Source organism: Delphinapterus leucas, chromosome 12, assembly GCF_059928025.1.
Source record: "Delphinapterus leucas isolate spDelLeu-1000000601 "Yukka" chromosome 12, BTC_Dleu_Yukka2, whole genome shotgun sequence".
In the NCBI taxonomy this organism is placed as follows: domain Eukaryota; kingdom Metazoa; phylum Chordata; class Mammalia; order Artiodactyla; family Monodontidae; genus Delphinapterus; species Delphinapterus leucas.
In genome coordinates, this window is record NC_143140.1 from 26,563,624 (window position 1) to 26,580,359 (window position 16,736).

At 42.4% G+C, this 16,736-nt stretch overlaps 1 protein-coding gene across 6 annotated transcripts in view; it reads right to left on the reverse strand.

Moving 5' to 3' along the window:
* LOC111163420 (uncharacterized) overlaps positions 1-16,736 on the reverse strand; it is a 423,524-nt gene that overhangs the window by 318,111 nt on the left and 88,677 nt on the right. The window contains exon 4 of one of the 6 annotated variants that reach the window (XM_089921801.1): positions 1-14,939. This exon is cut by the window's left edge and continues 24,829 nt beyond it. The exons of the other annotated variants lie outside the window; for them this stretch is intronic. Coding sequence (XP_089777927.1) covers positions 14,932-14,939 — 8 coding nt within the window. The 3' untranslated portion in view covers positions 1-14,931. The remainder of the gene's footprint in view (positions 14,940-16,736) is intronic. 6 annotated transcript variants of the gene reach the window in all.

Here is a 16,736-nt window from a genome sequence, read left to right on the forward strand (position 1 = left end):
ACAACTGTAAATATTTATGCACCCAACATAGGAACACCTAAATACATAAGGCAAATGGTAACAGCCATAAAAGGGGAAATCGACAGTAACACAATCATAGTAGGGGACTTTAACAGCCCACTTTCACCAATGGACAGATCATCCAAAATGAAAATAAATAAGGAAACACAAGCTTTAAATGATACATTAAACAAGATGGACTTAATTGATATTTATAGGACATTCTATCCAAAAACAACAGAATACACTTTCTTCTCAAGTGCTCATGGAACATTCTCCAGGATAGATCATATCTTGGGTCACAAATCAAGCCTTGGGAAATTTTTAAAAATTTAATCATATCAAGTATCTTTTCTGACCACAACGCTATGAGAGTAGATATCAATCACAGGAAAAAAATCTGTGAAAAATACAAACACATGGAGGCTAAACAATACACTACTTAATAACCAAGAAATCACTGAATAAATCAAAGAGAAAATCAAAACATACCTAAAAACAAATGACAATGAAAACACAACGACCCAAAACCTATGGGATGCGGCAAAAGCAGTTCTAAGAGGGAAATTTATAGCAATACAATCCTACCTCAAGAAACAAGAAACATCTCAAAAAAACAGCCTAACTTTACACCTAAAGCAATTAGAGAAAGAAGAACAAAAAACCCCCAAAGTTAGCAGAAGCAAACAAATCATAAAGATCAATTCAGAAATAAATGAAGGAAATGATAGCAAAGAACAATAAAACTAAAACCTGGTTCTTTGAGAAGATAAACAAAATTGATAAACCATTAGCCAGACTCATCAAGAAAAAAAGGGAGAAGACTCAAATCAATAGAATTAGAAATGAACAAGGAGAAGTAACAATGGACACTGCAGAAATACAAAGGATCATGAGAGATATACTACAAGCAACTATAGGCTGATAAAATGGACAATCTGGAAGAAATGGACAAATTCTTAGAAGAGCACAACCTTCCGAGACTGAACCAAGAAGAAATAGAAAAGATAAACAGACCAATGACAAACACTGAAATTGAGACTGTGATTAAAAATCTTTCAACAGGGCTTCCCTGGTAGCACAGTGGTTGAGAGTCCACCTGCCGATGCAGGGGACACGGGTTCGTGCCCCGGTCCGGGAAGATCCCACATGCCGCGGAGCGGCTAGGCCCATGAGCCATGGCCGCTGAGCCTGCATGTCCGGAGCCTGTGCTCTGCAACGGGAGAGGCCACAACAGGGAGAGGCCCATGTACTGCAAAAAAAAAAATCTTCCAACAAACAAAGGCCCAGGACCAGATGGTTTCACAGGCAAATTATATCAAACATTTAGAGAACAGCTAACACCTACCCTTCTCAAACGTTTCCAAAATACTTTTAGCAGAGGAAGGAACACTCCCAAACTCATTCTACGAGGCCACTATCACCCTGACACCAAAACCCGAAAAAGATGTCACAAAGAAAGAAAACTACAGGCCAATATCACTGATGAACATAGATGCAAAAATCCTCAACAAAATACTAGCAAACAGAATCCAATAACACATTAAAAAGATCATACACCCTGATCAAGTGGGGTCTATCCCAGGTACACAAGGATTCTTCAATATACACAAAAAAATCAACGTGATACGCTATATTAAAAAATTAAAGGAGAAAAAATATACGATCATCTCAATAAATGCAGAAAAAGCTTTAGACAAAATTCAACACCCATTTATGATAAAAAAAAAAAGTACCCTCCAGAAAGTAGGCATAGAGGGAACTTATCTCAGCATAATAAAGGCCATATATGACAAACCCACAGCCAACATCGTCCTCAATGGTGAAAAACTGAAACCATTTCCACTAAGATCAGAAACAAGACAAGGTTGCCCACTCTTACCACCATTATTCCACATAGTTTTGGAAGTTTTAACCACAGCAATCAGAGAAGAAAATGAAATAAAAGGAATCTAAATCAGAAAAGAAGGAGTAAAGCTGTCACTGTTTGGAGATGACATGATACTATACATAGAGAATCCTAAAGATGCTACCAGAAAACTACTAGAGCTAATCAATTAATTTGGTAAAGTAAAAGGATACAAAATTAATGCACAGAAATCTCTTGCATTCCTATACACTAATGATGAAAAATCTGAAAGAGAAATTAAGGAAACACTCCCATTTACCACTACAACAAAAAGAATAAAATACCTAGGAATAAAACTACCTAAGGAGACAAAAGACCTGTATGCAGAAAACTATAAGACACTGATGAAAGAAATTAAAGATGATACAAACAGATGGAGAGATATACCATGTCCTTGGATTGGAAGAATCAAAATTGTGAAAATGACTATACTACCCAAAGCAATCTACAGATTCAGTGCAATCCCTATCAAACTACCACTGGCATTTTTCACAGAACTAGAAAAAAAATTTTCATAATTTGTATAGAAACACAAAATACCCCAAATAGCCAAAGCAATCTTGAGAAAGAAAAACGGAGCTGGGGGAATCAGGCTCCCTGACTTCAGACTATACTACAAGGCTACAGTAATCAAGACAGTATGGTACTGCACAAAAGCAGAAATATAGATCAATGGAATGGGATAGAAAACCCAGAGATAAACCCACGCACGTATGATCACCTTATTTTTGATAAAGGAGGCAAGAATATACAATGGAGGAAAGACAGCCTCTTCAATAAGTGGTGCTGGAAAAACTGGACAGCTACATGTAAAAGAATGAAATTAGAACACTCTCTAACACCACACACAAAAATAAACTCAAAATGGATTAAAGACCTAAACGTAAGGCCAGACACTATAAAACTCTTAGAGGAAAACACAGGCGGGACACTCTATGACATAAATCACAGCAAGGTTCTTTTTGACCCACCTCCTAGAGAAATGGAAATAAAAACAAAAATAAACAAATGGGACCTAATGAAACTTCAAAGGTTTTGCACAGCAAAGGAAACCATAAACAAGACAAGAAGACAGCCCCCAGAATGGGAGAAAATATTTGCAAATGAAGCAACTGACAAAGGATTGATCTCAAAATTTACAAGCAGCTCATGCAGCTCAATATCAAAAAACCAAAAAACCCAATCCAAAAATGTGCAGACAACCTAAATAGATATTTCTCCAGAGAAGATATACAGATTGCCGACAAACACATGAAAGGATGCTCAACACCACTAATCATTAGAGAAATGCAAATCAAAACTACAATGAGGTATCACCTCACACCAGTCAGATTGGCCATCATCAAAAAATCTACAAACAGTAAATGCTGGAGAGGGTGTGGAGAAAAGGGAACCCTCTTGCACTGTTGGTGGGAATGTAAACTGATACAGCCACAATGGAGAACAGTATGGAGGTTCCTGAAAAAAACTAAAAATAGAACTCCCATACGACCCTGCAATCCCACTACTGGGCATATACCCTGAGAAAACTGAAATTAAAAAAGAGTCATGTACCACAATGTTCATTGCAGCTCTATTTACAATAGCCAGGACATGGAAGCAACCTAAGTGTCCATCAACAGATAAATGGGTAAAGAAGATATGGCACATATATACAATGGAATATTACTCAGCCATAAAAAGAAATGAAATTGAGCTATTTGTAATGAGCTGGATAGACCTAGAGTCTGTGATACAGAGTGAAGTAAGTCAGAAGGAGAAAGACAAATACCGTATGCTAACACATATATATGGAATTTAAGAAAATGAATGTCATGAAGAACCTAGGGGTAAGACAGGAATAAAGACACAGACCTACTAGAGAATGGACTTGAGGATATGCGGAGGGGGAAGGGTAAGCTGTGACAAAGCGAGAGAGAGGCATGGACATATATACACCACCAAACGTAAGGTAGATAGCTAGTGGGAAGCAGCCGCATAGCACAGGGAGATCAGCTCGGTGCTTTGTGACCACCTAGAGGGGTGGGATAGGGAGGCGGGGAGGGAGGGAGACGCAAGAGGGAAGATATATGGGAACATGTGTATATGTATAACTGATTCACTTTGGCATAAAGCAGAAACTAACACACCATTGTAAAGCAATTATACTCCAATAAAGATGTAAAAAAAAAAAAGAAACAAAATTGAGTTATTTGTAGTGAGGTGGATGGACCTGGAGTCTGTCATACAGGGCGAAGTAAGTCAGAAGGAGAAAAACAAATACCGTATGCTAACACATATATATGGAATCTAAGAAAAAAAAATGTCATGAAGAGCCTAGGGGTAGGACGGGAATAAAGACACAGACCTACTAGAGCACGGACTTGAGGATATGGGGAGGGGGAAGGGTAAGCTGTGACAAAGTGAGAGAGTGGCATGGACATATATACACTACCAAACGTAGGGTGGATAGCTAGTGGGAAGCAGCCGCATGGCACAGGGAGATCAGCTAGGTGGTTTGTGACCACCTAGAGGGGTGGGATAGGGAAGGTGGGAGGGAGATGCAAGAGGAAGGAGATATGGGGATATATGTATATGTATAACTGATTCACTTTGTTGTAAAGCAGAAACTAACACACCATTGTAAAGCAATTATACTCCAATAAAGATGTTAGAAAAAAAAAAAAGACACAACAAGAAGCCTGCAACCTGGAAAAAGGCCCTCACCAGACCATGCTGCCACCCTGACCTTGGACTTCCAGCCTCCAGAACTGTAGGAAATAAATTTTTGTTGTTTATCAGCTACTCAGTCTGTGGTATTTTGTTACAGCAGCCTGAACAGACTATGACGCATGGGGACACAGGGATCATGTGAGAAGAAAGTCATGTTATGTTATGAATTTGGAAGCGGGATGGAGAAGATGAAAACAATGGAGGGCAGGATGTAGCCCCTGCTCCAGCCCACCCTCGATGCTCCATCAGACCCCTGAGGAGGAGAGGACTGGGTCCCTTTCTCTGAGGCGTCTCTGGGGCTTCAGTGAAGGGTGGGGAGTCCAGGGACCCTTCAAGGTGAACGGCACCAGCGACAAGACAGGGACAAGTCCCTCCCTTAATTACAGAGAGCAGTGGGCACAAACAGAGACACTGGAGAAGAAAATATGAAGAGCCTGAGTCCCAGGCACTTGAGAGAAACCTAATTAGGGCCACCCAGAAATAACTGAGGAGGGCTTTCAGGAGGAGCTGTGGTCCTTCACGAGCAGGTGCAGACAGGAACCAGAAGACGTAGATTCTGGCTCTTTCTTCACTCATATTCCCGGGAGCTCCAAACACACACGGAACCCCTCTGAGGATGTCAGAAGGGAAACAGCAGAGCTGTTCATGAGAGTTTGATGACATTCCCTCCCATGGGCCTGTGTCTTTCTACACATGGACTTACTTGGAAAGAAGGTTCCGGACAACAGAAGTGCTTTGACTCACTCGGACTTCAGCATCAGGGACAAATTGTCCCCTCCACTTAGACCAGTGTTGCTAAAGTTTCTTTCATTGTTGCCCTCCAAGGAGCCTTATTAAACTATTTTATTCCTAGTTGCCCTTCCTAATGATATTTTAATACCACAGATATACTACACATCTGTTTATGAATGTATTAATATATGTATGCTTCGTATACCAAAAAAAAGAGTAAGACTTTTTTTGCCTCCCAAGAACAATATTTACCCCCTTGAAGGTGATGTTGCATTGGGAATGCAAGATTTAGACTTCTTTTGCTTTCACAGCATGTGCATCTCAAGATCGAACCCTGCAAACCTCTGGCCCATCCGAGGCCCAGCCCAACTTCCACTGGAGCCAGCAGCACATACAGAACACCCTCAAGGGTCTAAAATGTGTCCTCGTGCAGACGCCGGAGGTGGTATCCACATAGACTCCCCAACACCATGGCTTGCTATGATTACAACACCAGACTGGCTGGCTGTTGCTTTGCATATGTCCAAATAATACCAGCTTTTGTTCTGCTCTAAAAAAACGTGTCTGATCAAACGAAAATCATTACTACTCATCAATGTAGTTAGATATGTTCTGAGTTTCTCCTGAACACTGCAGTCTAATCACTTTTCCCTCCGTGAACTAGAAAATCAAATTTCCCTTTTTATACCAGATGTGTTTTTATACAACATAGCCTCTCTGAAGTCTCCCTTCATACAAAGTTTTTCGAATTTCCCAAATTTCTAACTGTATTTTTCATTATCTGTACCAACTGTCAAGTAATGGGTGAAGGTGGCAAAAATGGGAATTCACACTAGTTTTTATTGGCTCCCTGCTCACCACTGAAAGAAAATAAAGTCAACATCTGCCTTTTTTTACCACGGGCTCTAAAGAAAATCCTCAAAACATGAATTTTTAAATAGAGAAGGTGTTTCCCAATAATATGAAGCAAAGGGAATCATTGAACAGGCACCCACCACTCTAGGGGAAAGTCCACACATTAAACGCTAGTCATCATAAAATAGAAGTATCCTAAACAGAGCCTTTATGCTACACCATGGCACCTTCAGCCTGCATTTAGTGGTCTGACCTTCTCAGTAAGTCTACTCCAAAGCTGCTGATAATGTTCAGTTAATCAATGGGGAATTCAGTTAATCAATGGGGAATGTTCAGTTAATCAATGGGGAATTAGACTTTGTGATGCAGGGCAATGAAGTGCTAACGAGGACCACGTGTGGCTGTGAATGGCCTCCATGTGACCAGCCAGGCTTGCCAAGTGGAGAGAAAATACTTAAGACAGAGCTATTAGGAATCTTAGAGGGTGACCCCAAGCAGTAATGCTGTGTGTGCTGGGGCGTACCAGGGGCCTCAGAAAGATTCCAAATGGTACATTGATGTTTTGTGTCAATTTAATTTCAAAACATAGTGTTTTCAAAATCTTTGGGGAAGTTCCTAATTCACTCATAATGGTCATTATGGGTCCATTACCCTTCAACACATGACAATCGAAATTAATTTAATTCATTAAGAAGAATGAGTGCATTGGAAAAATAAACATACCCAAACTATGCCATGCTTTGTCCTTCCCACCTGAACTAATCATACAGAATTGATAATTGGTTAACATATCTGAAATATGCTTTGAAAGACTTGAGTGCAAGACCAGCTTCAACTTTTAATCAACCCTCAAGATTCACACATTTTCACATTTTGCATTTCCGTCAATAATTTATCAGCCTGACACCAACTGCATGTAGAGATTAACGGCTCATGTCAAACTTCTAAGTCAACATTTCTTAGCCAGGGGTGTGCCTCTAAGTAGCCTGGAGAGATTTTGAACATGACATGCTGATTCCCTCACCTGGACAGGTAGACTTAGCAAGGTCTAGGGGTGGGCTCTGGAATCCTTATTTTTATTTATTTATTTTTTTTGCGGTACGCAGGCCTCTAACTGTTGTGGCCTCTCCCATTGCGGAGCACAGGCTCCGGACGCACAGGCTCAGCGGCCATGGCTCACGGGCCCAGCCGCTCCACGGCATGTGGGATCTTCCCAGATCGGGGCACGAACCTGTGTCCCATGCATTGGCAGGCGGACTCTCAACCACTGCGCCACCAGGGAAGCCCCATGGAATCCTTATTTTTAAATAGCTCACCCAGAGTTTGGTTTGCATGTAGGTTTAGGAATAAATGCACTAGTCTTTAAAAAACAATGATTCAGAGACTTTCCTGGTGGTCCAGTGGTTAAGACTCAGCACGTCCATTGCAGGGGTTACGGATTCCATCCCTGTTCGTTCACAGAACTAAGATTCCGCATGCTGCATGGCAAGGGCAAAAAAAAAAAAAAAAAAAAAAAAGATTCAATTAATCTTTTTTATTCCTATACAACTTTAAAGATGTTGCATTTATTTGTGCTTATATATAACTTTAAATCTGTTGTGTAGAGTGAGGTAAATGTGCTCAGAAGACAGGGCAGTCCGTCTCTGGAGCTTACAATGATAAGACATGTAGAAAGAAACAGGAGAACGTGTGATATCACAAGAGCAAGAGCAAGAGGCCTAAGGAAATCGACATCGTGCACCATCGGTGACAGTGCAGCAAAAATCAAAGAAAGCTGTTGAGCAGAAGGAACTGTAAGGGCTGCAGAGTCTCCTGAACAAGCCTGAGGAGGCTGCATAAAGCACTGCTGCTGCTGGTGCAGAGGCTGATGGTGTCGCTGTGCACCAGGGCTGAGCTCGCCCGAGCCACGGGCGGCAGGCATCAGGTGCCGGGCACCTGCACGGCCCGGAAAGCCACGCATCCAACACCATGCACAGCAGCTGGCGCTCTGTGGTCTCCCATCTCACCTGGAGCCATAGGTGCAGCTTCTTAAAGAAAGGAGGAAATGGCAAAACAACAAACACTGGATTTCTTTTTTAAGTTAATGCAGAAGGAAAACAGGACCAGCAAACCAGAGCACCCCTGGGGCCATAGCATGCTGTCCTCCGATTGCCTTCCCTCCGCCTCTTCTCCATAACTCAGAAGCCCGCACGTTTCACTGTACAACGCCACCAAGAAAACCTCGTGCTTTCTGAAAGGTGAAATGCTGTAGGTACCATAGTCTTTTTTTAATTTGTTAGGGATTTAAGATGTTTAAAACTTTTATTAGGTTTTTAGAAGAGTACTCCTTACTAGACTATACAGGTGTTGAACGTTCCACCCAATTCTATTTTTCCCATGAGCCCCACCCTTTTTATTGCACGAAATCCTATCATGTCTCAATTTTTAGGAAAACATACATTACATTGTAGGAGAAACAACTGTATTATCTCATTTAATTCACCTTTTATCCCGACTTTACAAAAGAAAATACTGAACACTGGGAGTGGTTTTCATTTGACATCAAAACCCCACATCTGGAGCATCTTTTCCCAACTTGTGTTCCTCTTCTTTTTTCTAATATTACATTTGCCAAGTTTCTCTTCCATTCAAAAGCCTTTTACTAAGATGTCATGCTGAGAAAAATCATGATTAGGGGAGTAGCTCCCAGCCCCTCTGAAAGGAGGAAATTTGCTCGGCATCCAAATGGAAACGGTTTCTAGTATTTAGGTCAAAAGTTCACCAAAAAAACAGTTCTCAGAAGAAGTTCTTGAGGACTAAAGAAAGAAATAAAAGAACTTCCAAGAAACAGATCCTAAAGAAAAAAAAAAAAATCCAACTGGCTATCTGAAATAACGTAGGCAATTTTCCCTAAGTGGCTGATCACTACTGCATTACCTTCCTATTCAGCAACAGAATAGGAATTAGAAAGACCAACTAGGGACCTTCTCTACTCCTTTTAAATATTGTGTTTCTGTTGGTTGGAATGTTCGTATTTCTGCATCAGACTGTTCTCCTTGCTATATTTCACACCCCCTTTGGCTTCACATCAGAAGAACAAGGTCAGTATTTGTTTATAATGGAATAGGGGTGCGATGGTGAATAATACGGATGTATATTTTACTTGGAACAAATGCAGTTCACCTTTCTTCTCTGAGTAAGTTCAAATCTTGAGAGAGACTGCAGTGTATAAGCCTTCAAAAGGAGGCCCTCCTTGGGTATTCAAAACATATTTTATCAAACCACAAGATCCTCTTGTTTCAAGCAAGAAGCACCTCCAAAGAAAAAGACAGTTTCTATAAAACACTTGTTGGATTTTTGGTTTGTTTTGGACACTTGTTATTTCTTTTGGGACAAATTTTAAATGTTAACAGAAAACCAAATTATTTTGATGAAATTAGGGGTGAGGGGTTTAAGTGAATGATTTCAAAAAAGTACATCTGTGATATGGAGAAAAGGGAAACATCATAACACTCTTGGTGGTAATGTAAATTGTTGCAGCCACTGTGGAAAATACTATGGAGGGTTCTCAAAAAACTAAAAATTGAACTACCATATGACCCAGCAATTCCACTCCTCAGTATATATCCAAAAAGACCCAAACTATAATTTGAAAAGATACATGCACCCTAGTGTTCAAAGCAGCATTATTTACAATTGCCAAGATATGGAAGCAACCTAAGTGTCATCACCAGATGAATGGATAACGATGTGGTGTATACACACACACACACACACACACCATGGAATACTACTCAGTCATAAAAAAGGAAGGAAATTTTGCCATTTGCAACAACACGGTTGGACTTGGAGGACAATATGCTGAGTGAAATAGTCGGAAAGACAAATACTGTATGATATCGCTTACATGTGGAAGCTAAAAAATACAACAAACTAGTGAATATAACAAAAAAGAAGCAGACTCACAGATGTAGAGAACAAACCAGTGGTTACCAGTGGGGAGAGGGAAGGGAGGAGGGACAAGACAGGGGTAGGGGACTGAGAGGTACAAACTACTATGTATAAAATAAATAGTTGGTTTCCCTGGTGGCGCAGTGGTTGAGAGTCTGCCTGCCGATGCAGGGGACACGGGTTTGTGCCCCAGTCCGGGAAGATCCCACATGCCGTGGAGCGGCTGGGCCCGTGAGCCATGGCCGCTGAGCCTGTGCGTCCGGAGCCTGTGCTGCGCAACGGGAGAGGCCACAACAGTGAGAGGCCCGCATACCGCAAAATAATAATAAAAATATAAATAGCTACATGTATACATTGTACAACACGGGAAATATACCCAATATTTTATAATAACTGTAAATGGGATATAACCTTTAATAAATTGTGAACCATTATGTTGTACACCTGAAATTTATGTAATATTGTACATCAACTATACCTCAATCCAAAAAAATGCAATAAAAATGAACAAATAAGTACATCTGTAACATCCTGGAATAGTACATTTTCTCAGACCCTTTGCTTCAGGTTTTTAAAAAGAATTTGGAATAAATGTTTCTACATTAAAGTAGAATGCTAAGACGAAGACGAAGAGAACCGATCCTACTGAGCTCTTCAAAGAGACAGAACAGGCCCAAGCTTTCAGCATTACAGGAGATTATCTCCCATTTGGAAATAGGCAGGAACTAAAGATACAGAACATAAAACTTTCCATTAGATCCCTATTTTATTTCTTTTGTGGCCACATGTGTCTGTTGAATCTTGACCACAGAATCAGAACGTTGAAAGACTTTGAGGGTTCATCGAATCCACACCCAGGCTTATAGGAAGACCTCCCACTAAACCTCCAGACACATGGGAACTTCATCCTGTTTTTAAAGACCTCCACGAAGTCTTTACAAAAAGTATTCAAACACCAGCTCGCCTGCCAGCAGGCGACTTGGCTGGTTGAATTTGCATTGGTCCCACCCGCGTTAATCAATCCCACCCCAGCAAAGAGGAGTAGGCCTCTTGTTTCTGCTCAAAACACCCCAACATCTGCCCATGCTTATATGCCTGGTGTTGCCCAATCCAGCCCCCAAGACAGCAGAGCCCTGTTCTAAGCTGGGGCCAAGGCACAGGTGCGGGTCTCAGGCAACCGGAACCCCTCCTCACATCCCCGACATTGGCAGCACTTCCGCCTTGGAGAGGCCACCATGAGGGGAGGCAAATTCCTAAACACTGGAGAGCTTTGGAAGGTTTTATTCTTCACAAGGAAGAAAGATTCGTAGATCATCTGTCAGGGAGGCTGCATGTGACTCCTGACATGAAATATTTGCCTTTGTTTTAAAAAGCAGTGGATTGATCGTTATTTAGCTTCCCCAAATCAAACTCCCAACCAAGCCTCAAAGTGTGCAGGGCCAACTTCTAACAGAATTCCCACTCTGCTAGCTTGAAGCAGCAGGGAAGTAAACTTTGTTTCCCTCACTAATATGAAAGAATTGGAGGTGTTGGAAACAGCCCCAGGACTAAAGAAACAGGTGCTAAGAATGCTGTTTCCCAGGAAATGTTTGTGGCCAGCAACCTGAATGAGACACACGCCTTCAGCTCGAGGGATCACCCGCTTTCCTGTTTCCACTGTTATCATTCCACTTCGGAGGGGGTCCCGGAAGCAGCCTTTCCTCCATTGCCCCTGGCAGTGATTTAAGTTTGCCCCTGTGTTGGTCATCAAATGGCCTGAGAGAAAAATATGGGGATTATCAGTAAGTAATCAAAGAAGCTTGGATGATGCAAGAAAAGTGGGGTGATCACTGTACCCACAGCCCTGGGCGGGCCACCCTGGAGACCAGTGAAGGGCCATCACCCACCTGGGGAGGCAGAGCCCTGTCTCACCATCTGCCTCTGTTTCAGCAACAGAAGCAGAAAGGCCTCGAGCTATGTGAAGAGAAGGGGTCTGGTGTTACTGATGTGACCATCCACTCCAGTCTGCAATGACAAAACCCTGAGAGAAACCCAAGCTGGAAATGGAGAGGCCTTCAGGAGCAATCTCTGGTTAGGCGGTACAGATTTTCCAAAGCCCAGGCCCCTCAAACCAGGACCGTATCCCAGAGTTAGATGAACCAGCTACACCCCTGCAGATGAGGCCACTTGCTTCCCTTTAACTTCCTGCTCATTGTAGGTTCTCTCTGAAGGCCTCCCTTGAGCTAAAACCAGATTTCGATATTTAGTGTAATAACTATGAAATGTCCCCCCCCTTCATTTATCATAATCATTTTTCAACCTCCCTTACTTGCTTCCATATTCACTGAGAAATCACGTCCAAGTTCCTACGACCCCTAGCAGTTCAGATGACCTTGAAATGACGTGTGAATTTGGGTCCCGTTAAATCACTATTCCCAAAGCTCGGGTCATCCTTTCTTTCACAAGGTGACTTTCCCAAACTAAAAGAGGACATTTTTATGTGGCAAACAGATTGCTTACACAAACTAGCTTCATGTGACTTTTAAAGAAAGCATATAAATTACACCATCATAAACCTTTCTCTTTGGGGGTTTGTAACTAGACTGTCATAAATATCAGGCTTGATCATCTTTGGTCCATAATCCAGATGTCACTGTCTTCCAGTGAGAACCACGTGATTCTTAGGAAGGGTAGCAGCGCCACCTGCTGGTGTACTTTGCAGCCTGAGTTTTTACAAGAGGGAAATAATGGGTATGAAGTCGTTTGAAACCCCTTGTAGTTAGAAGGAGAAATGAGGGTTTGAATGCAACGTTCTTCATTTCCTCAGCAACGCACACTGCAGCAAAGAGACGCTCACATTTCTCCCATTATTATTTCTAGCATTTAATACAGCCAGTCACATTAGAACTGATGACACCTTGATGGCATCGTTCCCCATTACTAATAGGGTGCGACAAAACTAAGGGGACTCAACTCTTTCCACTCTGTGTGATACTCCCACCCCTGGACAAGAGACCAGCACCCCTGGCAGTCTTTGAGGTGGTCCCTCGGGAACCACAGCAGGACAAGGACAGCCCACTTGAGATGAGAGGCTCTGATTCTGTGCCACTCAGCTTACTACTCCAGAGACCAAGTAAGAGCTTGAGTCTGCAGGAAGAAATCCCTGAAGAAATTTATAGATTATAAATCCTGATCTGAAAGTAGCTCAAACACCCCGACCATTTACTACCAAAGGAATCCCTATGGATCCAGAAAACCAGGAGACACTTTGGGTGGCTGGAGTGTATAGCCTTGTATCGATGCAGTCATTCACTACTCAACAAAAATATAACTGTGTTCAACAAACATTTAGTGAGCACTGATAATGTCCTGGCACCCCGTCGACATCAAGGATACAATGGTGAACAAAAAAATAAATAAAACCTGCCCTTAATGCAGCTTGTTGTCCAGGGGGAAAAAATAGGAAACATGCAAATAATCCCCAAAATGAACATATTACAAACCATGGCAAAGGACACAGAGGAAAGGCACCTGGTGCCAGGGGGCATATAAAGTCTAGGGGATTGGACACAGTTTCTCTGAGGACGTGACGTTAGAACTGAGACCAGAGGGAGAACAGGAGTTACTGGAGGTTGGGGGTGAGCATTCCAGGCAGAGCAATGAGCCTGTGAAAAGCAACTGTGAAATTCCAGGCAGAGAGGGTCAAGTCAATGGATGTGAACCTGCCGTGGGTGTCCACAGTGTTTTATGACAGTGTTTCTATAAAACTGACTCCAAAAAAAAATTGCAAAAGCCAATAAATCTTTCCCAGCAATTGACCAAATTCCTGCAGCAAATTGAGTCATCAGACTCTGTCTCGGGAAATGAGAGAACAGCGGCCAAGCTTTCTGGCAATCTTTGAGGTGGTCCCTCAGGAACCACAGCAGGACAAGGACAGCCCACTTGAGATGACAGTGGGCGTTCCTCCAGTTCTCAGGTCTACCTGCAGGGAGCTCTGGATCCCACTGAGCTCTCGGCTTTGTTTCTGCAAACTTATAGCATCTTGCCCCAGGTCCCCAGGGCCAGAGTTTTCCCTTGCACGAATAACATACTCAGGATCTCTCAACTACCCAGACCCCAGGCATTCTTCCTGTACTTCACAGTGACTCCACACTAAAAAGTCCAGGAATTTCATCCTCGTCTTCTTTGACAATGCCTCGGAAAGATGATCTGCAACATCATTTTATTTATATCTGTTATTTTAACAAACACTCATTTAGAACTTACTCTGTGCCCGGTGAGTGCAAAGTGCTTCACAAATAGTAACTCATTCAATCTTCATGGTAGTCCTATGAGGTAGTTACTAACATTATCCGCATGTTACAAATGGAGAAACTGAGGCACCCAGAGGATAAACTTTCCTAGAGGGGTGGGATAGGGAGGGAGATGCAAGAGGGAGGAGATATGGGGATATATGTATAACTGATTCACTTTGTTATAAAGCAGAAACTAACACACCATTGTAAAGCAATTATACTCCAATAAAGATGTTAAAAAAAAAAAAAAAAAAAGAAAAGAAACTTTCCTAAAGTCACTCAGTCAGTAGGTGGCAGAGCCACAATTTGGCTTCTGGAGACCAAGCTCAAAACCGTCACTCCAGGAAGGATGGACTCCATCAATTCTACCTCCTCAATCTGTCTCAAGTCCTTCTTGCCTCCCTGCGGTTGGTTTTTGCACCAGCCCAGTTATATCCTCTTCGGTGGCCATCACAGCATCCCAGCATCCTAGGTGCTCTCCGGGCTCCAGGTCTTCTTCTCATCCACACCCCACACTGTTCACAGCACTGTAGAAACAAATATTTGCTGTGCGCATAACCTTCACTAGGCCACCATCTCACCATTGCCCACAGATGGACGTTAACCCTCACATCGGGTCCTCCACAAGTTGCTCCCAGGCTATTTCTGCCATTTCATTTCCCAAGTCTCCACCCCACTCTCATCCCCAGCTTACACGTGCCCCTCCAGCATCACTGGCCCACTGCCTTCCTCCGGGGACCCTATCACACTTCCACGCTCTCCAGATGCGGGGCCTCCTACTGGAAACGTCTTCCCCTTTGAGGCTCAGGTAATAACTCCCTTGCCAGGTCTCCCCTGACACCCTGCATGCCCCCTTCTCCATCCCCCACAGGATCTTCCTTTTCTTTGTGGTGCCTCTAAAGCTCGTGCATAAAGCGCTGGTGCCAGGCTGGGAAACACAGAGAGGAGAATGAGGCACCTAACACAGGGGCACATTTCAGGGGATGCCAAAGCATTCAGTAATCAAATCAGTAATCGAAACCAATAGTATTTTTATTGTGGGAAAATACACATAACATAAAATATACTGTTTTAACCGTCTTAAGTGTAGAATTCAGTGGCATTAAGTATATTCACAATGTTGTACAACCATCACCACTACCCATTTCCAGAATTATTCATCTTCCCTACAGAGCCTCCTTACCCATTAAACAGTAACTCCCCATTTCCCCTCACTCCAGCCCCTGGTGAGAACTATTCTGCTTTCTGTCTCTAGGAATTTGTCTAGTCTAGGTACTGCATATAAGTGGAATCATGCAGTATTTTATGACTGGCTTACTTCACCTAATAAAATGAAGATAAATAATATTTAAAGACAATGTGGTTAATAATCAAAATTAATGCAAACAATTCAAGATGAACAAAGCTTCAAAATTTTAGATAAAAATAGGATCAGTACCACGGACTTTTGCTCTTGCTTCAGGCTCCGATGTGGCTCAGAGCTGAGGCTGTCTTTATTGAAAATTTTAATATTTTGTTCATCATCTATTATTTTGATTTTTTTCAATGTTGCATTAAAATTTCATGTGTCTTGATTACTGATTTTTTTGGTGCTCCCTTGCCTGTTGCACTCAAGGCAAGTACCTCACATGTCTTATCCTAGGTTCAGCTCTGCTGGTGCCAAACTCCGTCCTCACACCACCCCAAAACAGCGTACAACCAGGGTAAGGAATGATATGCTTGTCTGCAAACTCAGCTTCAGGACAAGCCCTCCTGCAGTCATAACCCCTCAATTAAGACTGTTACCATCAAGCCCCTCTTATACTCCAGACCCACACTGCACACACCCTGGCTTACACATCCTGCCGCACTGTCTACCTGCCTTTCGAGTTGTGAGCTCTTTGAGGCCAGAGATGGAGTCTTTTTCATCTTTGTACCTACACTGCCTTATACAGAATTGGGTTCACAGAAGACATTTAACAACTGTTTGTTGAATGAAAGCCCTTCAGCTCCTTTTCCCACCATTAGTGAGGTATTTCAAGGTAGCTCAATGAGACTTTGCCTTTATCTAGTTTAGCTCCAATAATCCATATAGGATGATCATATATTATAATAATATATAATTTTGAGATCAGCCCCATATCCATATAGGTCTGTATTAAAGGGCTGGTGTTCTAGAAAGTCCTAACCTTGGCACTCCTCGGAAAAGGATATTTCAGGGTTACTTGGTCTCCAGCTTGTTCTTGGACCTCTAGACCATGGACCACGCACTCTCGCTTCCCCACACTGCCTTCACCCACTCACCGTCCTCTTGGTCAGCTATAGCACAGAAGAGGGGCAAGCCT